Source organism: Amblyomma americanum, chromosome 3, assembly GCF_052857255.1.
Source record: "Amblyomma americanum isolate KBUSLIRL-KWMA chromosome 3, ASM5285725v1, whole genome shotgun sequence".
NCBI lineage: Eukaryota > Metazoa > Arthropoda > Arachnida > Ixodida > Ixodidae > Amblyomma > Amblyomma americanum.
In genome coordinates, this window is record NC_135499.1 from 126,962,422 (window position 1) to 126,987,782 (window position 25,361).

General features: G+C 48.9%; 2 protein-coding genes and 1 long non-coding RNA gene across 3 annotated transcripts; all 3 read left to right on the forward strand.

The window, feature by feature from the left end:
* Positions 1-251: 251 nt before the first annotated feature.
* Positions 252-18,716, forward strand: LOC144124107 (nuclear receptor subfamily 2 group E member 1-like). Its single transcript, XM_077656769.1, has 5 exons — positions 252-315; positions 4,204-4,344; positions 5,530-5,625; positions 16,569-16,596; positions 18,674-18,716. The coding sequence occupies exons 1-5, from the start codon at positions 252-254 to the stop codon at positions 18,714-18,716; spliced, it is 372 nt and encodes a 123-aa protein (XP_077512895.1).
* Positions 16,710-18,283, forward strand: LOC144126374 (uncharacterized). Its single transcript, XR_013313483.1, has 2 exons — positions 16,710-16,863; positions 17,995-18,283. It is a non-coding gene; the product is annotated as an uncharacterized LOC144126374 (long non-coding RNA).
* An 805-nt stretch (positions 18,717-19,521) lies between the features above and the next one.
* LOC144124108 (photoreceptor-specific nuclear receptor-like) lies at positions 19,522-23,409 on the forward strand. Its single transcript, XM_077656770.1, has 3 exons — positions 19,522-19,803; positions 22,251-22,365; positions 23,182-23,409. The coding sequence occupies exons 1-3, from the start codon at positions 19,522-19,524 to the stop codon at positions 23,391-23,393; spliced, it is 609 nt and encodes a 202-aa protein (XP_077512896.1). The 3' UTR covers positions 23,394-23,409.
* Positions 23,410-25,361: the final 1,952 nt, after the last annotated feature.

The window sequence follows — 25,361 nt, forward strand, 5'->3', positions numbered from 1 at the left end:
CCTCTTCGCTTACTCACTACCCTCTCCGCCAATATCACATTTTTAATCGAAACCCGCTCCGCTTCGGCCGCCCCGTCGCTGTCCAAGGCGCGCGAGGTCGGAGCGTAATATTAATGAGGATGGGGAGAGTTCCGCGCGCTCCTCCTATCGGCGGCGAGGTGAGCCTGACTTCTGACCAATGGAGAGCCACGACCAGTGACGCAGTCGCCATGGCAACCGCCCGGCGGTTGGCCGGACCGCGACGTCGCGGGATGCCGCCTGATATCTGCTTCTTCCATCTCGGTCAGCTTCGCCCCGTCAACGTGCCAGCCATGGGTGAGTAACGCGCATGTCACTTAGTGCCCGCTCCAGTAGGCGCTAGCGGGTCACGAACAGCCGTCGTCCTGTTTGCGAACAAAGAGAAATTCTCTGTGCTCAAATGACCGTTTTGTTTTTGCTTATGTCTAAACTATAAATACGTCTTCACAAACTCATTTTTAACAGAATGTCACGTCATGCTATAAAACTGCGAATGGCTTCTTCGAGAAGCTGCTGGCGAGCTGAAATGTGGAGCTAGGGACGACAGTAACTTTTAAAAACTTACAAGGTTCGCAACGTTTATACATGCTCATTTTGAAATGTGAATCTGCGCATCGTATTTTGCGTGTTTTGCGCCAGGCATCGAAGCCTGACTTATTTTCCACAGCCGTGAGTCTATGTTTTGCGTCCGAGGTTACTAAGTGCTGGTACTTACTGTCAATTTGCTAAGAGGCTTCGAATACTCGACTAAGTAAAGATATGAGAAAGAAAGAGAAAGATCAGACGCATGCCTGTTCTGAAAACACTTTTCTCTTCATTTTCGTTGGGACCCCGAAAGCTTCTCATGCACCCTCAGCAGCAGCGATAGAGAATTACTTCTGCTTTTTTCAAATTCCTGTTGATCAGATCTCGTCTAAGTAAGCAATATATAAATTCGATGTCTAAATAATGATACATTGTTTTAAAAACAAATTATAATGCCTGCAGTGCGTTTACCTCAATTGCTATCTTTTCTCTGACAGCTTGAGGCGAAATATGACTTTAATAACATGACATGCAGTCTATCACATGATGCGCTCTCCAGCGATAAGATTTAAAAAATTATCTCCCTAAATGCAGTTCACGGTAACGCACTGTTTTTTTCGTCAGGTACGGTAATTGGGTCAGTGTCTAGTTGGGTACCACAGTTTCCTAGTGCTTGTGCAAAACTCCCTTGCGTAGTATTCCCACGCAGTAAAGATATTTTCAGTCTAACATGGGGTTTTAACCGAAGCGACGTTACCTTGAATCTGCCTATGCAACACATAAAACTTCAAAGCTTTTCGAACACGTAAAGTTTTGATCCTTATTTTGCTCTTCGGATTCCATCGAAACTTGCGCACTCGGAAACAATTAAAGCTATTACGATTAGCTCGCCGTCAGAAAGTTATTACAAACGACCGGTAAACGAGGTCAAAACTTAATAGAGGTCAAAACTGAATCGAGGTCAAAACTTTCCTATACAACAGGATCATACCAGCCTGATTTCTTGGCAGCCCGTGGTATGAATAGTAGATTGCCAATTTGGCGATGGCGTAGTCTTCCGCGTTCACATCAATTCATGACGTGTTACGGGTTAGGAACAAAGAAATAGATTGTTCAGAAAGTATGCATATAAAATAGAAGATGTGGGAAAACCTGGAAACATGATATTCTTAAAGGAGAACCCAAATGCGCTTTTTCTTAAATTACAATGCGCATCAAACGGAATTAAGATGCATGGAAATTTCCGGCTTTCATTAGCATCAAAGTGACGTTACTCAGCAAATTCAAGGCAGTGTTCGCATCTCTTCATTTGTAATAACTCAGTAGTTACTTGCCTACGTGGCGGGACCGAGTCAGCAATGTCGCGTTGGGAAAGCAGGTCAACCTTACTTGTCATATCTATGAATTTACAGCGCAATATAGCAACTAACTGAATAGGCATACTGCATATATATATATATATATATATATATATATATATATATATATATATATATATATATATATATATATATATATATATATATATATATATATATATATATATATATATATTTAGTATGCCTGCTGATAGGCTTGTACACCACCTAGCCCTCCTATCAAAAGAGCGTGGCTTCATGTTTAGCAGCAGATTTTTGCGCATTTCTAAGGTTATATTTTTCTAGGCAATACCTTCAAATTATAATATTTTGCTCCGCGACAATTCACCTTGTAGCGTCGACCTGATGCTGCAGAACCTGAACTGAAATAACTGATATCAATAAGGACACGGACTCTTTCGCGTTTCCACGTTTCCAGTTGTCAGAAGCTTGCCTGGCGTAATTCATGTTTCAACATGAATGGCATTGTCTTCTTAGGCATCTATGTCAGACCGCAGAGTGGGATAGTAAACGAGTACTAACTGCAAAACATAAAAAAACCTTTACAGAAAAGCAGCCCCATGCAGTCACAGCGCCCTGTTTCTTTTTTGCTAACCGTACAGGACTAGGTGTACACTGCTTACTGTAGTTGATTTGGCTACGCTAATCCCCACACCGAGTTTAAACGTCAGTTCTTTTATTACCATGGAAGTGTGAGAGAAAAAAGCTCCCAGTCTGCCCTCCTCCTCTCCACTCGGAACGATCAAATGACAGCGATATATCGACCATCACTCATGAGTGCACCAACTGCTGGGGTGACTTGGACCACACGACTACAAGCGCCGCATGCCAAAGGCACCCCAAAAGGGCCGTTAATACTTACTTACAAGGTAGCGACATTCAAATGAAATGAAATTAAATAAGCTATTTTCCATTCTTACGCTCCCTCTTTTTTGCCTGTTTTCGCTTCAAATCTTGCGCATATATTCATAAGAGCTCTCCTAAAAGCGTTGAAAAGCTTAACATATGAAGAAAAATGCAAAGATTTGCCGTTTTTATTACACCTTGATTATAACCAGTTTTTGATGCAAGACTACGTGTTTCCCTCAGTGGTTAATCATTCGTGCAACCAACCTCTTGTGCAACGATGCGGCAGTTCTTAGCATGTACCAGCTGCGGTTCTGGTCCTTTCCGACGAAAAATAGCAATCAACGTTAGCTAAGCAATGCATCAAGTTTCCGCACCGCGTCAACCCATGCATGCGGGAGATAGAGAGAAAATATAAATGCAAAAGTGATGAGTACAGCGACAACATCAAAGAATGGCGCTACCTTCTAAGTATGAGGGGACAGCAACTGCTATACTAATCGATCTGCTCACTCATGGCTGAGGATTACGTGGGCAACATTGCTCTCGACAGCCGAGGAATGTGAGAGCCTTCGTCTGCGACATACTAAGACGCTTTCGCCTATTCGACGTCTGACCCCCCCCCCCCCCCCCTCGTTCCCTCCTTTCCCCGCCTTAGTAAAATTCTCCCATACAACTGTATTGACAACAAAGAATAACGTCAGCTGGAACATCATTCAACGAAATAATTTGATATCTCTGTTCCGCAGCTCCTACGGCTGTGCACAAGGTTTCTATGCTGGTTGTGATTTGTTAAACACCTCTTGAGTAAGACCACTTTCCGCACTGGTCCTGTGATGACTACGTCTGGGTTGCGTGCAGAAAAGAACCGCCCACGAAGCTCTCAGCTGTTCTTTAAGTAGGTGGCTGCCTAATTTCTGGCCTTTGTTGTTGTTGTTGTGTAGTTGAGTTGTATTTGTCGATGTGCAGTTGTACCACGGAAAACTACCCTGTGCCGATTTTTCATCTGCGTTTGCCATTTAGGCCAAGCGGGAAAAACGGCAGCTGCTTGCCGAAGGCTTTCTGTAACAGCGAACCTCACGGGCCCCACCCTTGAAAACGGAGGTAATAGCGCACCGCAGGCCCAGAAACCTACTCGCCTTTGTTTGGAATCTGCACAGAGATACATAGTGGAGGCAGGGGAGCAGTTTTCCCTTTGTCGCGGTGGCACGAACATAGAAGATACGCGGTGACTAATGTTTTAATAATACATCTTTCGCCCGTGCAAGCGTTGGTGTGTACCAATTCCTATATGTCCAAGTATTTTGGCTTTCTGTTCAGTTTAAACGACGAAACCTAATGTAAACGCTACGGCGATGTATGTAAATCGTAGTCAACTGGTGTATTTCTTTTTCCCCGCTTCAATACCTCTCTCTCTCTCTGTCTGTATTTTCAGGCCGCACGCTACCGGTCCCAGTGCCTTGTAAGGTGTGCGGAGACCGCTCCTATGGTAAACACTACGGCGTCTACTGCTGCGACGGCTGCAGCTGCTTCTTCAAGCGCAGCATACGCCGCGGCATCGTTTACACATGCATCGGTGGGTGTTTTCGGCACCGCTAGAGTCAGCGGCGCGTCCCTTTCGACACTGGCTTGGAACATTTTCTAACGGTCGCTTCCACAGAAAAACGAAACACTAGGCCGAGAGGCGCTTGTTCTCGGTGGAACAATCGCTGCATTTCCGGCTGCATCTGAATTCGAACCTAGTACTTCTCTCACGCGAGCAGGCCGCAGTAATTGGTACTGTGTCGCACAATGCCATTATCATGTATCTCCGCTCTTTTGCTTTGAACGGAAATTTAGATTCACGCACCCTGTGTCTATCGGCTGCCTTTTTACTAGCAAGAGTATATCGCAGCTTTCAGATACTACCGATCCTGCTACCCAGTTTACCATTATCTCTCAAGAGAAAAGTATATAACACCTGTATTTTACCTGTACTCATTATGAGGCAGAAACGTGGAGGTTAACGCAAAGAGTTCAGTTTAAGTTAAGGACAACACAGCAAGCTATGGAAAGTGATATGACAGGTGTAACGTTAAGAGACAGGAAGAGGGCAGAGTGGGTGAGAGAACAAACGCGAGTTAATGACATCCTAGTCGAAATCAATAGGAAGAAATGGCTTTGGGCAGAGAATGTAATGCGAAGGCAAGATAACCAGTGTCCCTTAAGGGTAACGGAGTGGATTCCAAGAGAAGGCAAGCGTAGCAGGGGGCGGCATAAAGTTAGTTGGGCGGACGAGATTAGGAAGTTTGCAGGCATAGGTTGGGCGCAGCTGGTGCAGTACAGGGTTAATTGGAGAGACATTGGAGAGGCCTTTTTCCGGCAGTTGGCGTAGCCAGGCTGATGATGATGATCATCCTGCTACCAGTGATCTGCCTCCGCTGCAGCTCAGTGTTGCCTGCTTTGCCACAGTATTTGTTCATAGGATGCACCAATGTATATTGCTCATCCACGAACTTTTATTCCCTAGTTCGAAAATCGTAAATATTACCATTATTGTGGTTGCTATCAGTATTAACGGACCCTATATATTAATAACATACAAATGCACCTAACAAGCAATAAGACCAATAAGACCAAACAATTTTTGCGCTTTCTGACTGCATCAGCTTCATGCATGTCCCGCAAGCCTTTTTATATACTTTATTTGTTTCGACTCGTTATGCATACCTGCTGCCTTTTGATGACAAAATATTTCCACATTTTTTTTTCTTTTTTACAGCTGGAAATGGCAGCTGCGTTATAGACAAGGCTCGGAGAAACTGGTGTCCCTACTGCAGGCTGCAGAAGTGCTTCGGAGTCAGCATGAATAAGAACGGTAAGAAGTTTTAACTTTATTTACGTGGGCATTAATAGAATGAACAGCTTCCCATGATTAAAGGGCTCAACCCAAAACGATTTCATCGAAAACTCTCTGGGCACTTGCATAAATAAAGTCTGAGCTACTAATAACGATACCTGTTGCAGTGGATAATCAATAGAGTTAAGTTTGCATTTTTCGGAGCAGCGAACACAAAAATAAATCTTACGCCGGAGATTCCAACACCCACTCACTAAAGACAACCGCGGCTTCATACAATGACGCGTTTTTTCAGGGGCGGATTTAAGGGTCACATTTGGAGGGGGGGGGGAAGAGACTGTCCCGCCCCCCTTAAATTCACTTTCATTTTCTTGCGTCCTTGTCTGTTCGTCTCAGGAGTAAGTTTCTGCTATAAGTGCTGCGGGAAAAGCCTTCTATTGCACTTAAAAGCGCACTCAGGAGAAGTAGATGTTGTCCTTTGTCGACGAATTACCGCGTTCTAATCATGAGAAGACAACTCTCGCCGAAAATGGGGCTTTTTTTAGCTACAAAAACAACAACAAAAAAACTAAATACATGTGTCGCCTTCACCGGTCGATTTCGCAAGTAAACTGCGTCGTGTCGACAGTTCTTTCTGCGCGGATCCTAGAGGATACGCTACGTCACTATTCACTTTTAGACGGCGATCACAGAGACAATTACGGTGTCGACATCGCGAGTCGGAACAAAATGTCGGGAAGAGTTTTAAATTCAATGTTCTAGGCAATGAATGCGTCTTTTGAAAGAGCCATAGAACCAATTTTCACTAAGAACAAGAGTGAATAGTGTTGCGCTCAATTTCCCTTTAACACGCTGGCCTTGCAAATGATAGCGACCAGTGAACTTTTTCGAAACGATACCCCAGAAATTCTTTGCATGTAAAAAAGGTTGAAGACACGCAAAGTGTAGTGGCTTTGGGGCAGTCGAGCACCAGAAGGTTGGTGCTGGCGTAAATAGAGACTTGTATTGCTACATCACTAATCATGAGAAGCGGACGTGTGGCCGTGAGCAGATGTAAGCGCCCGCCCTCTCGCGCTTCGATTTAACACTGCACTGGCACCCCAGTTGATAGGGTTGTTAGTTGAAAACAAATTGCTTCGCATCCAGATGACTAAAACTTGCGATAACAGCGTCAAATATGATTGGCACGTCAGTGCGCATTCGTATGAAGAAGGGGAGAAGGGTGTGGCACAATATCTATAGAATTTATCAGCCGCCCCGCGCTCAAATTTTTTTTAGACAGGTGGTCTATATTAAAATTCTTCACGGGCGAGGGAAGTCGAAAAGTCCGGGAATTTTTTCGACGGTGTAGGTTAGTATTCAAAAAACACACCACTTACGAGCTAGAAGCTGTGCCAAGAGTGGAATACCATTCTTTGATAAGCTAAGAGCTCAGAAAAATATTAGCACTACAGTTACAAAGTGTCCGCTTGTCTGCTGAAGAAAATTGACACCTCCTTAAATGGAGAGAGGTTGAAAAAGAAAGGAAGAACATTGAAGGTAAAACCCGAACGAAGAAGGCTGCATTGAAGGTGGAAGATGAGAGAGAGAGCTCCGAAGCGGACTTGTTGCACGCGAGTCGACGGCGCCTGCAGTCCATTAGAACCGACAAAGAAGCTCTCAACTCCCCGCGAACGCCATGCCTTCTTTTCGTTTTGTTTTAATTTATAGCACCGTCCGCCAGCGCGGCGCGCTCCTGTAGTAGGGGAGCCCCATCGCGACAGTTTTAGCTGGCCACCGAGGAGAGGGGACACAGAATCACAAAGCAGCCGGTGAGCTGCAGGCTTCAAAGTGCCTCTCTCTTAGCTCGCAAGCGCCGAGGGAAGGGGCACACGTGAACTAGTTAATATATATAAAAAAGAAATGATAAAAGCGACTTTCTCCACTGCGTCCATCACGCCTCGATCCCGCATCCCGACCTCCTCTCCTCCTCAGCATCCGCGGCCCAGCAAAACGAGCGGGAGAGAGTGAAAGAGAGGGACGGAGAGAGCAAAGCGCTTCGGGATTGGTCGACAAAGGGCGGCACGCGCTCGCGTTTGATTGGCTGTCAGGAGGCCGTGCGCTCTGCCGCGTGCCTTCGACTGACGGCTGCTCTCGGTACTTGGTCGCGAGGCTGCTCTGCCTCTGTCTCTCCGCGGGCGCTGTTTGAGAGTTCTGGGTTGTAGCTCTGGCTAGCTGTGTCTTTTCAATCATGAACTTCTTTTTTTTTAAGCATTGCTCAAGAGCAACCCTCTGCACGATCAAAAGGCTTCGAGCTCCATTCTTTTCCCGCAGCACGGTGCTGTCTCGTGAACTTGGAAATACTGCATCTACTAGCGCTTTCCGAGTGTTCCTGTTGAACTACCTCCTGTCAAGAGATAAAGAAAGAATAAATGTTGAAGCAGCCGTTAACTCTTGTTTTCAACTGCGCAGACGACCACCTCTTTTGTTTACTTATATTTGCTTTGAGAACGTAGTTAGCCTTGGTACATTATTTCACCTTAATTTTCCATCGATTAATACGGCCCATATGAAACGTGTTTTACTCGCACATTTTCCTGCCTTTCGTGAAATCGCGGTGCACAGTGCAGATGCCGTAGCTAAGCCGTTTCTTTTAAATACTATGTTGCTGAACTGAGTATTTGTTAAACAGTCGGCAGGAGAGCGTCCTGATTTATAAAGAAACAAAATTACAAACGTGCGCAGTATACGTTTCCCAACTGCGAAGGCGGCAGTGCGATGTATGCGAACTGCGGAAACGCCAGTGTATAAAAATTTAGTAGAACTTAAAAAAACCCAGGCAGTCAAAATTAATGTGGAGCCCTCTGCAACAGCGTGTCTGAAAGCGCACTGTGTTGCTTCGAAAACGCTACGTGAATAGGCCATTTTTAAAGCACCCTAAAGTTTTAAACGTTTTAAGCGTTTTAGATCACCCTAAGTACTGATATCACCTGGAGTAGCCATGCGCCAGTAGCTTTAAGATAAAGCCGTTCATACATTGATATTTCTCACGCCGCCCGCGCGTCAGTTTTTTTTTTTTTTTGTGTGTGTGTGTCAAGTTGATTTTCCTTCATTTTTATGATTTTTACCCCGCCTTAACTTGTTTCGGCACAAAGTTTGCTTACCACATACGAAGCGAGTGAGTCAAACGTTGCAACAACTTTTTTCAAGAAGAACAACGCGAATTAGACAAGGACTGAAGGAAGACACACAGCGCCGGTCTATGTGTGCCTTCCTCCAGGCCTTGTCTAATTCGCGCTGTTCTTTTTGAAAATGGTATACCAACTCGCCCAAGCATCAGTCCTAACGAGTTGCATCAACAACAACCAAAAGCCACGTAAGCGGCGTATGTAGTCTCTAGGCACTGCAGTAATTCAAGCGAGAGTAAAGAAAGCTCAGAGTCACTGCAGCCGATGTTCGTAGAAAATGTGCGTACCTTTTTTCTTTTTTTTACGTCTATTTTGTTGTGGTTGAGTTGTAATTCTTCTCGTGCAGTGCGTGCTTGAGTTATTTCTTTGTTTTCTTCATTCTATCTTCTCTTCTGCCTTCTGCATTCTTCTTACACTCTTTTTTTTCTGGAGAAGTCAGGCTTTGTACCCACCCAGAGGCACTTGCTAGCTTGTCTAGTTTTGTCCCGCCTGTGGTGTATATTGTAGTGCGTTGCCAAGCCGATAAAAACAGGACTACATGGTGGCATGAGGAGGAAGAGAAGAAGTAAAGGCAGGGAGGTTAACCAGGAGAAGAAACCAGCTTGCTACCATAAAAAGAGGATGACATATGATGCAGTAACTGCGGGCCTAGCGCGAGCGCTCCGTTCCGCACCACTGACTGCTTCGTCGTCTCCTGTCGCTATAGTAAAACTTTCTGAAGAAAAAGCCTGGGATTTCGTGGCGGTGTTTTATGTTTCCATAGCGATGTTTTAAATAACGCGCTCTTCTTTGTTCACTTTCGTTGGCTCGTGCTTTGGATATCGTGTGCAATCTCGTTAGCAGTCTTTAGGAAATGAGTTCCGTTTACTGAAGAAGAAGACACTACAGCTCGCTGCACGGGCCCAGCACGCGCGCCTTGCTTCCGAAGCCCAGTTTTCGCTCCGTGTTCGAAGCAGTCCGCCATGAACGACTTCGGCTCCACGGTTTTTCTGAACAATTCGCCGCCCCAGAAGCGCCGCAGAAGCAACGCTGGCGCTGCACCAAGCTATCCAGCCGCATGGTCGCCAACGCCATTCGCGACTCCGTTGCCTGGCTACCCTCCGGCTCCGATGACTTCTTACGGCTACAATCAAGGCCCAGGAAACGCCTATGGCGGATACTCTGGGCTGTTTCAGGGATACCCAGCCGCACCCTTCTATCCCTGTAACCAGGCCGCGTATCCCGCAGCTGCCGGGATGTCGCCGACGTTTGGCGTCGGCCTGTCTCGACCAGCATCAATAGCGCCCCCCGCCACTGGCGCGACGCCACCGTCCTCTCCGCAGAGGGGCTCAAAACGCAAGAGACGTCGCCAACGTCGACGCGCCCTAAAGAAGACACCTTCGGCAAAGCAGCTGCTGATTCAAGAAAGGGAGCGCCCCAGCCGCCCCGCCCAGGCCGTCCCGAGCATTGTGCGCGATCATTCCCTGGTCTTCGCTGCTCCGCGGCTGCCTAGGCCGTGGATGAGTAAAGAGCGCAGCCAGAGCGACGACCACGAAGAAATTCGTGGCCGCTTGGACTCGCGCTCTGCCTACTCGCTCATCGCGCTGCTGGCATTCGTCCTCCTCATACTCGCCGTGGGCATCGCGATCCGGCTGTTAAGGGCCACGTCCGAAGAGTTCTCGCCCGCTGACAGCAGCGGTGGTGTTGGCGTCGCTGACCTCAAGCAAGCCCCAAACTACACACCGGCGCAGAATAGTCCGGCCACCCATCGGCATCAACCATCTTTACCTACATCGCCACCGCCGGCTCCGGAACTTAGCGAACAAGGCGGCTGCCCACCGGCCTCGTGCCGGTGGCAGGCTCGATACCTCCGGCACAAGCTGAACCCTTTGGTGGCGCCATGCGAGGATTTCTACTCGCACGTGTGCAGTGCGGAATGGTTCACCCGTGGTGTCGAGTCGCAGCCGTACACCTACGCGGCGTCGACATCCGTCATGCTGGGTCTGTGGGAGCACCTTCGCCAGCAGCCGACAAACAGGACGACGTTCATGAGCGCGGCGTCTATGGTCTTGCAAAGCTGCGTGTCCGGTTCCAGAAGGGACACCGACTGGAACGTGTTGAGGCAGATCATGGCCGACCTGCTTTTGAACGGCTGGCCTTACGACGAGCACACGCACGTCACGGACGTCGACGTGATTGCCGCGAGAGCGGAGAAGATGCTCGGGTTGTCGACGCTCGTCAGGACGTTCGTCAGGGAACGCGCGCCGAGCAACGCGATCCTGCTCCACGTCGACGCGCCGCCCATCTTGCTCCGACGGTACAAGGACCTGTTCCCCGGACGTGGCGTCAAGGCGTACTCGGAGTTCGTCCTCAACGTGTTCTCCCTGTGGATACCAGCACGCAGGGCAGCCCAGTTCGGCATTTCGAACATCGTCGACCTGGAAGAAAAACTGAGCGTGGCCTCTTCTCACGCCATGCGCAGCGTGGCTCAGTTGCACGTCACTGAACGCATCAGCGGCATCGAATCGCATCCACACTGGAACTGGGTCTCCTACTTCAGGCATTTTCTGGATAAAAACGCTTACCGGCGTTCCAGGGACAAGCTCGTGCTGCTGGATCCCGTATATTTCGACCGCCTGTCCAGCATCCTGCCTCAGGTGTCGTCGAATGCGCTGCTGAATTACATTGGTTACAAGCTATTCGTGCACCTGTCCCCGGTTCTCCCGCCCAACAAAGCTGCCTTCATGGTACCGCTGAGTCACCAGTACCACTTGACTGGAGGTCTCCCAGACAGGCTCGAGGCCTGCATGTACCTCCTGGAGAGACTGTACCCGCTTGGAACCAGGTCTCTTGTATGGTCCCACGTTCTCAGCAAGGCACCCGATATGCTGTCGGGCGATCGTGCCAACGACCTGCACCGGCTTGAAAATTTCGCCCGCTCCGAAATGAAAAAGGCTGTGTCGAAGGCGCCTTGGATGTCGGAGAAAGAAGCCAAGATCGCCATCCTCAAGACAGAGCGGATGGAAGTCGTCCTGGCGCCAAAGGACCAAGACGCCGCCTTGCACAGCCTTCCCTCGGGCGTCTCTATCTCCGAGAGGTCGAGCCTCATCGAGACCTACTACACCCTGCTGCTCTCAATCAGGGACATGTACTGGAAGATGGAAGACCTGAGTCGCTTCCACCAACCCACCACGGACACGGAAAGCGCCTTCCGGCCCGGCTTCGTGTTCGAACCAGACCGCAACGAGGTGTCCGTGTCTCCGGCCACCGTCGCTTTCCTCCTCGGCATGTCGAATCGGTTCGACGTCTCGTCGGCGCTCTTCTACCTGGGCGAACTACTGCGAGGCATGTTCGCGGCAATCGGCGAGAGCGGTTCGCATGTCGACGCCGACGGGGAGTTCAGGAATTGGTGGACGTCCACTACGGAGCTCCGTTTCATCGAGCGAGCAAAATGTCTGCAGGACCGCTTCCACGACCTGCTGGGCCAGTACTACGAGCGGGGTGACCTCTCTGCCGACAAGCACCTCTTCATGGACGTCAACGTCGAAGACGGCGCAGTGCTGCAGCCGCTTTACAACATCTACCTGCGCCTGATCGACAGAGCTGACAGCACCGCTTCGGTTCCGGGCCAGCTCAAGAGTCTGACGGTCGGTCAGCTGTTTTTCGTCAACTGGGCTTCCATGTTCTGCGAGCCCAGGAAGAGCGACGAACAGGTGCGGGAACGGCTTCGTTTCAAGGCGGTCGTTCCTGCAAGGCTCCGTGTGAATGTCGCCTTGTCGCGATTCGCGCCGTTTGCGACTGCGTTTAACTGTTCGAGTCGCTCGGAGATGAATCCGGCTAAACAGTGCTCATTCTGGTAACTTTAAGAGAAATATATTTATTGATCATGTCTTAGCGCTCCGTATTGCGCCTCAAGACTTTGAGTTACGCGACATGTGTGCACAAATTTTCCTGTTATATTTACTTAATTTTATTTAGGCATTTTTTACTTTTACATTCTGAACTGCTAACTGTTTCCTGTAGCGTGATTCATTTTTAACTGAAGCTATTGCATCTCCGGTGGAGTGCCTCTTCAGCTTCACAACAGTGCAGCTCTTGATGTGGCAGAGCACGCTTTACAGAAGCAGAAAGCGAATGTGTTTTGCTATCGTAATATGGAAGTTATCTGTAAGTAGAAGCCTGAAGCGGTGTTTCTGAAAGACCAAGCAGTCGACCTACGCCACGGATTGCACATGCGAGCTGATTGCTTTGCATTCTTAATATCTCGGTTGCGCCAGTCGGGAGTGAATGTGTTTCGGCATACAGGTGTCTGGTAAAAATCGTTGCGGAATGGTGTTTCAACAGATTTATAACTGCTCAGCAAACTGCATTTCCTGTGTTCCGCATGTCTGCTCCATTAAAAATCTCCAATCTTTAGATGAACTCGCTATATAATAGTAGCATTTCTTATTTCGGTGAAATTTTTCTAAGCTAAACCATCGCATATGTTTTGGTCATCTGTGCGGAGTCTATTTAGAGCGTGAAACACGTTGTGTACCATGAGCACTAAACATTGCATGTTTTCCTAGAACTTGTGAAGCGAAAAGCTTCACTACGCTAGGTAAAGCGGTCATCGCATAGTCCAGAGAATGACGAACTACCTTCAGCCCAACCACGTAAGCCGTGTATCACCGTACGTGGTACAGTTATGGTGTCTAATCCTTTACCACAGACCTCGACCCATGACTTTTGGTTGAACTTTGACCTCTGACCTTGAGTTGACCTCTGACCTTTGACATTGGGTGACTTTTGGTTTGACCTTAAGAACATCCGATGGGGTGATGTGAAGCCACGTGATGACATCCGATGGGGGTGTCGTAAGACTATGTGACACACATCATATCCACGTGGCCGTGTGGGTATACATAGAACGGCTGTCACGAGCGTGTAGCGGTGCTGCCATCGATGAGCTTCAGACGGTTAGCAAGCGTGCTTGCTTTTCGCTAAATTCCAGGGTTAGCCAAGTTAAGCCACTGCCATTTTTTTTTTTCAATATGAGCTCCACCCAGACTGCTTGCTCAGCATGAACGCCTGTGCGAAACTATAACCTATCGCATGCCCTATATACACACAGAGCTAAATGGCTAATCCACGAAGCGCCAATCCTGTAGCATAGTCGATGCTCCTAACGGTAATCTCCCATACCGGGTGCACTCCTCTTCCGATTGTCGTCGTTCTCGAGTGGCATGTTCCTTTACACTTCATCTTTATAGGCGGAGGTTTCTAGTTTTGTAGTGAGCTTTCCCGCCACATGGCACCATCCTGCTGTAGAAGAGGTTAGTTCTTCGCTCACAAGACTCAAGCAGCTTGGCCACTAGAAAGTTTAAGAGAGCGACAAAACGTTTAATCACTTCTCCTAGTGTGTTGGGAGTCTTCATGGGCGGTGTCCCTAGTCCAGGACTTCTGCGGCGGCCGCAGCAGCTTTGGCCCGTTCGACCAGTGAAAGCTGATCACCGGGTTCCCAGCTGGATAGCGCTATTTCCCACTGCTCCGGCGTGGCATTGCGTATGACTGGGACTGCAGGGTTGTGTTGTCATCCCCGTGTGGTGTGCTATAGTGTGGCTGTATCTCCGCACCACGGGCTTGAGGGTTTGTATGTAGCGGGGTGCATCTTGTTTAGAATAAATAAACATGGAAATATGTGCTTCTTTGGAGCTGCCTCCAGCTTAGTCTGCTCTTTAGTGAGTTGGCTATGGGGCGGGGGATAGACCCTCTTTAGTCCCTTAAGGTGCTCCAGTAGGTCGCCTTACGTCTGGGTAATTGGCTTGAGTCCCAACGCATCAGCCGTCGTTCGGTTTATTCGTCGTCGTGCGATAACGTCGGCTGCGTGGTTGCTGACCATGCTGGCGTGTCCCGGTGCCCACAAGATGAAATGTTTTTTCCTTCGCCTGAACCACCTTGCCTTAGAACGCGGACAGCATTCTTGTCAATTCTGACTCTCAGGAAATTTTGACAGGCAGACTGCGAGCCCGAGATGATCACCAGGGATTAGCCTCTTTTCTTGCTTTCGGCGACTGTGAGAGCAACCGCGGTCTCCTCTACTTCAGTAGAGCCACAACCCCTTATCGTGACGCTGGCTAGCTCCTTGTGAGCGCAGTCGATTGCCGCTGCCCCCATGGCTCTGTGTCTTGGGTAGCTGGCTGCGTCTACGAAGACGGATTCTTTTTTTTTTTTCCAGCGATGCGCTGTTGTAACGCCTCATCCCTTGATTCCTTTCTGCCACGGGGAAATTGTGAGTATATGGGCTTAGGGGTTGGTAGGACTGTGCAGGTCGATCTCATGTCATTTATTTGGTGAGCCGTTCATTTGGGGAGTGCCGCGAGACATGTTGTCAGGTGTCCTAACAATCTTGTTCTGTAGCCTTATTTATGTGGGTGCCTGCTGATCGCAAATATGTACATCAAAGTTTTTGTCATATACCTGGGACAGCGTATTTTCTGCACATGCGCTAGCGTCGCCGAACAGTTAGACAATCGTAAGCAAACGTGCTTCGGGATCGCTGGGGATCGGATCGATATAGGCTTTTAGTACTAATACAAGCTTCCGTTCGTTTTACGAGGCTTTACGGATGAATACAAATGCATATTTCGCAATATAGCTCGCTACCACGCAAACAATATACAGGTCAGAACTAATCTGGCGGGCGCGGAACATAAACAGCTTCCCCATTTTCGCCGCAGTAGTATTATATACTTATCAGACACCGCGTACACTATAATGCATATTTGTCTTTTACGATGTTTCTAAACAACTCATGACTCCTGCAACTTTAATGCAGTTGGAAGACTGACAGTACTCACTGTGCCACCAAGTATAGTCAGCTTTTCACAACTTCGTAGCAATAGGGCGCTTTGAGCCCCCTTCCAGGTCTGTTTCTTTGTCGAAATCAGATTGCTGTTCCCAGAGGTCAAATATCCTCCAAGTTTTTTGCGCTTTAACAGCATATTATCCGTAGTTTTGATTTAAGTTCTCATTCTGTCGTGCATGTATTCAACTCGATATGCGTAATAAGATGTTGTGTGCTTGTGCGGGACCATAGGCCCGCAGCAGAGTGTCCAGAAAGGTCATGAAGGAAAATCTGCTGGATCTACAGTTGAGAAATATTTTGTATGCATTCATGGGAACACCCATACTAGCGAACCGCATTTGGGTTAACGTTGAGAAGCAGGACTTTTGCCTGGAACTCATGGGGATATGAATCCTTGTTGCGAGATTTTATTCCCTAGAATTTGACGACAGGGGATCTGTTTACCGGCACAAAGATACGGTATTTCACCGGCACATCGTCTGTAATTCCTAGCTATAAGATCAAGTAGCAGACCTTTGCGGTTACCTGACACTGGAGAGAGGAAGTGGCCGAGGTGTACGCACACATTGGAAGGACATAAAAAATATATATGAATAAAGGTCTTGGCTTTCAAGCTCGTAGAAGGCTGTGCCACCATCCCTAATATTAACCTTTACCTTGAGCATTTATAAAAATGAAATGAAAATTGATTTTTGGGTAAAGGAAATGGCGCAGTATCTGTCTCACATATCGGCGGGAACCTGAACCGCGCCGTATGGGAAGGGATAAACGAGGTAGTGAAACAAGAAAGGAAGAAAGAGGTGCCGTAGTGGAGGGCTCCGGAATAATTTCGACCACCTGGGGATCTTTAACGTGCGCTGACATCGCACAGAACACGGGCGCCTTAGCGTTTTGCCTCCATAAAAACGCAGCCGCCGTGGTCGGGTTCGAACCCGGTGAGTTTTCTCTGTGCTCCGCTCTAAATGCAGCCGTGCAAGAGGAGCGCGGCCCCCGCAAGAACAAAAACAAGAACAGAGCAAGTGCGGAAGGCGGCGCCAGCGTTCCGACAGCCGGCCGCACGCCTCGTACTCCCGGTGCCCCCCGTGGCCTGTCGGCCAGGATCCAACAGCTCCTGTCTGGCAGCCCCGGCGCCGGAGTATCCGCCACGCTGCCTCCTCTGGCGCTTCCAACGGGCTCCGCTGCGGCCGCTGCAGCTGGCTTGGCCGTGCCTTGCACCGCACCGGCTTCGGCTCCTGTGCCAGCGACGGGTGCGCTGCTCCTGAGGTAGGGAAAGTTGCGTTATTTGAGTTCAACGTACCGAAGATTCACCTAGTCTCTGAGGAAGCCGTAGAAGGGCTCCGGATTATTTCTTCCACCTGGTGTTCTTTAACGGGCACTAGCGTTGCATAGCACACGTTTGTTTTTGCATTTCGCCTGCATCGAATTGCGGCCGCCATGGCCGGGATTCATTCCCGGGGCCTCGGGCTGAGCATTCCAGAACCATATACATTGAACTACTGCGACAGGTGATAGGTAGTGAGTGCGAAGGTCAATATGAACAGTGTATGGGCGCTCGAAGTTGTTGACTATACAGATACGTGTGCAGTCTTTGGTTTATTTTACGCACTTTACAACGGCTCACGATCTCTCCACCTCGTTGTTCGCCAATCTGGCTCTGTCGAAGGCAGTAAGGAAGTCAGGAGGCCATCATGCAATGTGATAAATGTTTGTATAGAGCAAGAAGCATAGCGCGAAAGCGAAACACACCGACGAAGACAGAGATAGTCGTCGAAGAAGTCAGCTTGTTGTCAGCGTCCAGTGTTGCAGCTCATGATGGAAGGTGTGCCTGTGCGAGCGAGGAAAAGCCTCTTATTACTATAAAGAAGCAGTTTTAGATATTCATGTTCCTTGCGAAATGCGTCGGAAACGTCGCTTACAAATTGGACGGCACGGGAACGCTTTGCATCCGCGGCACACGGTGCAAAGAAGAGAGTAGTTGTGAGAATCATATATGGCAAGAAGGTAGGAATTTGACTTTCACTTAACGCAAATTTAACTTCGATCAAGTGTGTCGCTCCAGTCCAATGTGCCCTTTCTGATAGGCACAGTGTCCGTCAAAACATGTACGACCCAAAAAGTTTGCTTCCGGGGCCAGCAGTGTCGCTCGTTTTGCATCGTCAACGGTAAAAATTTCTCGAAGTTTCAATACAGCGCTGATGAGAACCGCGCTCAACAATTCAGATTTGCAAAATTGCGAACTGAGCGTGTTTGTTTATAGCCGCCACTGAGTTTGATTTTTTCGCCAGCTTATCGTCCTCGTAATGTGACAATAGGCGTATCTCTACATGATATGACATCACTTATCAGTACACCAACCACCTGCACCAAGTGTGTCCCTGCTTTCAATGTGCCCAGACCGCCGTTGTACATGCCACCGGCACCGCCGCACCTGGCGGCGGTAGGCGAGCCCCCTTCGTCTCTGTTCGCGTCAGCACGCCTCTTGGCTGGCTTGGACTTCGGCTGCCCAGCTGGGAGCAGCGACGGCGCGAGCGCCTTCCGGAGGGTGCTGCCCGCGCACAGAGACTCAGTGCCACCGGAACTCGCAGACGGTACGGACACACTCCAGGCTTCTCTGCCCGCGATTTCAGCAGGCAGCGTCGCATTAGATCACGGTGACAGATACATAGTATATTTGCAGACGTAACTCGCATCCATAACGCTCAGCCAAAGAGCACACTTCCTTCCTCACGCCCTTTAATTTCTTCATTTCTTCTCTTCGCTTAATTGGTTAGCACAGGTCGATATCTTTGGTGCGATGTTGGCTGTTCCAAGAGGTCATCTGGCGACACTGTTTTACAGCGATAGCTGTTAGACGATCATCCCTGGCTTACGCGTCGCCGTCGCCGTTGGCGTAACCGGTGAGTGCGTTACCGTGGTTACCATGGTAACGCACTCACCGGTTACCATGGCAGCCCGGGTATGGAATTATCATCCCGCAAGACACCACGTGCGATGTGTTAAAGCCTTTACTAATGTTGTGCGTCAGTTTGCATCTCGTCGTCTGATGTCACGACCGACCTGGGTCACATAAGCGTATACGGGTGGCTCTGTTTAGAACAGCCGCCTGTCAAAACTAAATGCCTACACAGCTATCGCTGAATCTCACGTTACACAGTCGTAACCGTCCTGTAGTCAGTTTTTTTAAATCGGAGTGCGGACCCTGTCAAACTGAAAAGCTGCCCCTCAGCTAGCGAAATGAGATCTAGGAAACACGCGCTCCGGTAGACGCATGAAAAATGTTTTCAAAAAGCGCGCGGGTCTCGGTGCCTTTTTGCGTGCGTCCTCATCGGCATCTGGGCGAGGAACTGAAGATTAATTTTCTCTCTCTCTCGCTTTAAGCGGTCAGCTTACTCAAATTAGGACTCGGGGCTGAACTTTTGCACAATGCCGCGTACACTCATGCGCATGCTCCTCTCGCGTGTGATCTGGGCATCTACGGCTGGACTAGAGATTAGGGGCGGTTAGTTAATCCTAAAGATCAACAGGAAACAGTACTTGGACAATGTGGCGAACCGACTGTCATGTTCGGCTGTGCTTGTAGCGTGTTTTTATGTCAACGTCAAGAAATTCGGGCCGCCTACTACGCTGCCTGCCAAACTGTGTAAGAAGAGCCGTAAAGCCTCCATAGCCTCCATATCTTGGTCTTGTGACTCGCAACCATGGAGCTTAGACTTTGTTAACTACTCCAAGCTCCAGGCTGTCTTCACTCCCGAATAAAAAAGTACAAGTACACGGCACTGACAAACAGCGCCTTGTTTGTCCCTTCACTCTCTGTCGTTTCTGCGGCATTTTCCTCCGATCCTAAGAATCTATGCAGCGGTGCATGCGCAGCAGCGTTTGGGCCATGATTCTGTTGCTGTTCTTTAGCGGTGAGTATCAAGCATGTCGGTGTCTCACGCAGCAACGCAAGACCAGCATCACCGGCCGAGCACCACCGGTGGCGGCGAAGGCGAGGACGTGTTGCACGAGGTGGCGGCGCAGGTTCTTCTGGTGGCTCTGCGCCGTGCGCGGGCCAACGAACTGTTCCGCACCCTGCCAGCCGCCGACCAGGCGGCCATCTTGGACGAGGCGTGGCCACAGCTGTTCTTGCTGCAGGCCGCCCACTGGCCACTGGATGTGATCCTCCTGCTCGGACACATGGCAGCCTCCTCCTCCGCGATGGGGGTGAGCACCAGAGTAACGCAGTGGTTGCGGTTGACGCTCCGCGGAATGGTTGGTGTATGAGGGTGCGACATACGGGATGATTGTAGGCTTAGTGTGTGCGGTTTAACGTCGCCAAGGTGCAAGTGGGTGCAAATGGGCTGTGAAGGTCGCCGTGGTGAAGCGCTCCACCCTTTTTAAGTTTCGCCTCCACCGAAATGAGGCCACCGCGCCCAGAATTCGTTAACGCGACCTTAGCCTCAACCGGACGCCAAAGCCGCTAAGCCGCCTCGATAGGTGAACCCAAGTTTTACCAGTCAGCATTATTCTGGATGATTCAGGCAGCTTGTTGCTGAAAGAGAAGCAGAAGCAACGACTGAAAGCGAAAAATTAGCCTCATTTTCTTACCGGCACTGATATAGTAGGATGTAGGAAAATTACAATATGAAGAATTCATTCTGATATCTTCCTAAAGTTGCTTGATAGACTGTATGGTTTAGTTTTACAGAAGTTCATTTTGCAGCGCAGACAGGTCCTCATCTTTTCTAAGCTACAGAAAATATGCCTGGCGTCTCACTCCTAACTCACTGATCATCTCGGTTTGCTTACCCAAAATTGACTGCTGTATAATTTTTTTTTAAATAAAGGTGTAGCTACACCTCTGCAATGATGGTCAGATGTTTAGAGGAAGCCCCCATGGTGGAGTAAATTGGTAAAAAGGAAGTAATTACTCATTAGCATCCACCCAGGCGCAGCCATACGGCTACAAAGGAAAGCTATATATACAGGTATCTCAGAAACTTCGCAGTTAAAGAAAAATTCTTCCTGGTCCGGGGTTCTTACCCGGGACCACCGCTTCACCAGAGCAGTCGCTCTATCAACTGAGCTTTGTAGCCGTATGGCTGCGCTTGGGTAGATGCCAATGAGCAAGTATTCCCTTATTACAAATCTACTCCACCTTGGGGGATTCCCCTAAACATTTTACCAACACTGTTCCCACTTAGAGTTATTGAGCAATTCACTCTCGCCCTACCCATAAGCTTGCCGCCCCGGTTAGCTCAGTTGATAGAGCGACTGCTCCGGTGAAGAGGGGGTCCCGGGTTCGAACCCCGGACCAGGACGAATATTTCTTTAACTGCGAAGTTTCTGAGAAAACTGTATAGCTTTCCTTTGTAGCCGTGTGGCTGCGCTTGGGTGGATGCCAATCAGTAATTACTCCATTATTACCTCTGTAGTGAGTATAAACAAAATCACGATGGGAATTGGAGGTGCTCAGCACTTCCTCCCGTCCTGTACTCATTTGAGCGTAGAACACAGGAAACCTGCCCGTGCTTTGACTGCGTCGAGCAGTTCTTTATGCGAGTTCTGCAAAGTGTGACTCCCGGATTATCAAGCGCCAATATATTACTTCCATTTAGGCCCACTTCACGAGGAAATTCGGCGCGCAGAGATTCTATCAACCGTCCACTTCTGTTCTTAGTGGAACGCTTTTCCCAATCTTATCGCACGAAATTCGCTCAAGCGCAGTAAACTACGTTTTCCTCCAGAACGTTGGTCCCGAGTATGTCATCACTGCTTCTAATTAATAATTATTAATAGTTTTTTGGGGAAAGGAAATGGCGCAGTATCTGTCTCATATCGCTGGACACCTGAACAGCGCCGTAAGAGAAGAGATAAAGGAGGAAGTGAAAGAAGAAAGGAAGAAAGAGGTGCCGTAGTGGAGGGCTCCGGAAAAATTTCGACCACCTGGGGATCTTTAACGTGAACTGACATCGCACGGCACTAAGGTGCCGTTATTTCACACGATGCAACGCTGTCTACGCTACACACTGGCTGTGCTAACCTTTTTGAAGCAACTGCCACTGAGCGCATTATTCAGGATAGGAAATGGCGCAGTAACTGTCTCCATATATCGGTGGAAACCCGAACTGTACCGTAAGGGAGGGATAAACGTGGTTGGGCTGAAGGTCGTTCAAATTCATTCTCCGGTCTACGCGACGACTATTTTACCTAGGCTGCTGATGCTTTTTTATGAACAAGCAAAATTAGAAGTGTTTTCAGAGACTTAGGCTAAATTGCAATGATATTAAAGAAACGGATCACATACAGAGCTGGCTGAAAATATCCATACGTGCTGTGAGCCTGTGTGCCATTGGAGTTTCATAGCTATCGGGACGCCACAGCATACAGCGCAACCTGAACCTGAATCGCCTATTTTTTGTTGATGACGCAGAACTTCATCACGTCTTTTTGTATCACTTTCGAACGGCACAAAATAATTCGAGCATTCGTAAACTACACCTGCGACCTTGGTGTTGGTCTAACGCATTTGATAGAAACGAATTTCTATTCATTTGCAAAAAGAAACTATTCGCTTAGATACCTTTATTAAGCCATTATACGACCGCGGCGTTAAAATTTGATGCAATGGGCCGCTGCATGTGTTTGTAGAAGAGCCTCTTTATGCCCAGGCGGAGCTCCAGACCAGCGCTCGACAAATCCAGCAGGCCATCGCGCAATGCAAAGCGCTTGCTTTCGATCCTGTTGAGAGGACCCTCCTGGAAACCATTCTGCTCTGCAGGAAAGGTCAGTAGAACAAACACATGGCCCGACGCCCAATGGGGCTGCTTTACATTTGCACAACTACCAACCTGTTACGATATCGATGCACACCTTTGTCTGCAAGCAGGAAGAAAGCGTCAGTGACTTTTTTGCATATTTGAGTGGAACTTCTGTGGCACCGCTTCAGGTACTGTGGTCCACACGTGGTCACTGCTGTTGAATATAAAACGGCCGGTGCAAGAAAGTGTTTAAGTGATCGATGCGCGTATTAGCTATCAACCTTGAGAATTCGGGGAGTGATGGACACCTAGTGTATATAATGTAAGAACATTCAGCGGGCACCGATGTCTTGATAGTAAAACCGGTAAAGCAATGTGAAATAATTATGCTAGAGCAGCGCATGAATAAGGAAAGGGAAGAAAAGGAAAGTCGGAGAGTGTGGATGGGATGTAATGACGCTACATTGCTGCCACACTCATAGTCACTCTGGTGGAGCCCCTATGCAGCCTGTTTAACTGGCGCATGACTAGCCTTACTCAGGATGTGTGCTTGCGGGTTCGTCTTCTTCCCTCGAGCTCCCTGCTTCCAATCTTTTCCAACTCCATCGTTTGTCGGTCGGCGACATACAATAACCTGCACGCAGTTTTGAAGACGGTGCGCGTATCCTCACGCACACTGGTTTATGCATCTGTGCTTATGTTTTTCAGGGACACTTTATTTTTCGTTCTTTTTATAGTCCTACAATAATTCGAGTTCGTGTACAGTGTATTGTGCAATCTGCAATGATCTGCCTGCGTATTGTTAATCTTCCCCTCTCCTCCGGGTGCTTGTGTGACGCAGACTGCCCTCGGGAGCTGTGCGCCGCTGGCCAGGTGGAGTGCCTGCTAGAGCAGTCGCACCTGGCGCTGCAGCAGTACATGCGACACACGCGGCCCCACAGCCCGGCGAGGTTCGGCCAGGCGCTGCTGGTGCTGCCGGCACTCAGGGCAGTGCCTCACGCAGCCCTGCACGAACTCTTCCTGCTGCGCCGGCAGAGACTCTTCGCTACCTAAACAAAGAAAAATGAAGTCCCCCCCTGACCGTTATCTCTCCTGGGCAAGTCAACCGTAGAAGCGACCGGGCAGCGGCATTAAAACCACCTCGTATTAAGAGAGACGGGACTTCATGTACCTTTATTTCTTTGTTATATGGCCATTTCAAACGGCAGTTGAGCGGGGGTTATACCACTATACCGAAGAAAGGCGCAGGGGTGAACTTGTGCATTCAGATTGCGAAGCGAGATATCCGAGCTGGCCGTTGCGTGCATGGACACTAGTCCTTAAAAGAAATGATGGCCGGGGCAAGGGTACATCTGTCAAGTTTTTATATGTACAGCCGGTTACAAAGCCCCCGCTCTTAAGTTTGTAACTGAGAGCGCCCACAAATTGATACGCTAAAGCTGTGTATGCTGCCCCATTTGAAATGCGAGAAGCCTGACTCACTCCTCAGCGACAAGAAAATAAAAGCAACCAGAAAGGCATCTGTCCGTTCGGTTTACAGTGCATGCTCAAATTGCACATCATCATCATCATCATCATCATCATCATCATCATCATCATCATCATCATCATCATCATCAGCCTGACTACGCCCACTGCTGGGCAAAGGCCTCTCCCATGTCTCTCCAACTAACTCTGTCCTTTGCCAGCTGCGGCCACCGCATCCGCGCAAAGTTCTTAATCTCATCCGCTTAAATAGTAGCAGGCTGTGTTTTATAACAGATAATCTCGGCTTCCATGAAGCAGTACTGTTTGCCTTCACCCTAATTGGACTTCTTTGGTGTAGCGCCTGCAGCAAAACAATTCCAGGTCCTTTGTAATCACAAAAAGAAAAACAATGAGGGAGGAACAGATGGCGACGCTGCTGCCCAGTCATCCGCAGGATTCGTGTTCAGGGAAAAGCAATTACATCAGTTAACGGACATATATCAAGGAGTGGAACTGCATAACGGAGACTACCCGCCGCGGTGGCTCAGTGATTAGGGCGCTCGACTACTGATCCGGAGTTCCCGGGTTCGAACCCGACCGCGGCGGCTGCGTTTTTATGGAGGAAAAACGCTAAGGCGCCCGTGTGCTGTGCGATGTCAGTGCACGTTAAAGATCCCCAGGGGGTCGAAATTATTCCGGAGCCCTCCACTACGGCACCTATTCTTCCTTTCTTCTTTCACTCCCTCCTTTATTCCTTCCCTTACGGCGCGGTTCAGGTGTCCGCCGAGATGCGACAGATACTGTGCCATTTCCTTTCCCCCCCAAAAAAAACCAATTATATATATAACGGAGACTGGTAGAAAAACTGTTTCTCCCTTTGGCATGTTGCAAATTAGAAGGCAGCTGGAGAACGACATAAATGCGGGAAGGTTACAAACTGTGTGATGGGCACTATCCTTCAGTAGGATTGCTCGTAAAAGTGCGCGTGTGTGTGTGTGTGTGTGTGTGTGTGTGTGTGTGTGTGTGTGTGTGTGTGTGTGTGTGTGTGTGTGTGTGTGTGTGTGTGTGTGTGTGTGTGTGTGTGTGTGTGTGTGTGTGTGTGTGTGTGTGTGTGTGTGTGTGTGTGTGTGTGTGTGTGTGTGTGTGTGTGTGTGTGTGTGTGTGTGTGTGTGTGTGTGTGTGTGTGTGTGTGTGTGTGTGTGTGTGTGTGTGTGTGTGTGTGTGTGTGTGTGTGTGTGTGTGTGTGTGTGTGTGTGTGTGTGTGTGTGTGTGTGTGTGTGTGTGTGTGTGTGTGTGTGTGTGTGTGTGTGTGTGTGTGTGTGTGTGTGTGTGTGTGTGTGTGTGTGTGTGTGTGTGTGTGTGTGTGTGTGTGTGTGTGTGTGTGTGTGTGTGTGTGTGTGTGTGTGTGTGTGTGTGTGTGTGTGTGTGTGTGTGTGTGTGTGTGTGTGTGTGTGTGTGTGTGTGTGTGTGTGTGTGTGTGTTGTGTGTGTGTGTGTGTGTGTGTGTGTGTGTGTGTGTGTGTGTGTGTGTGTGTGTGTGTGTGTGTGTGTGTGT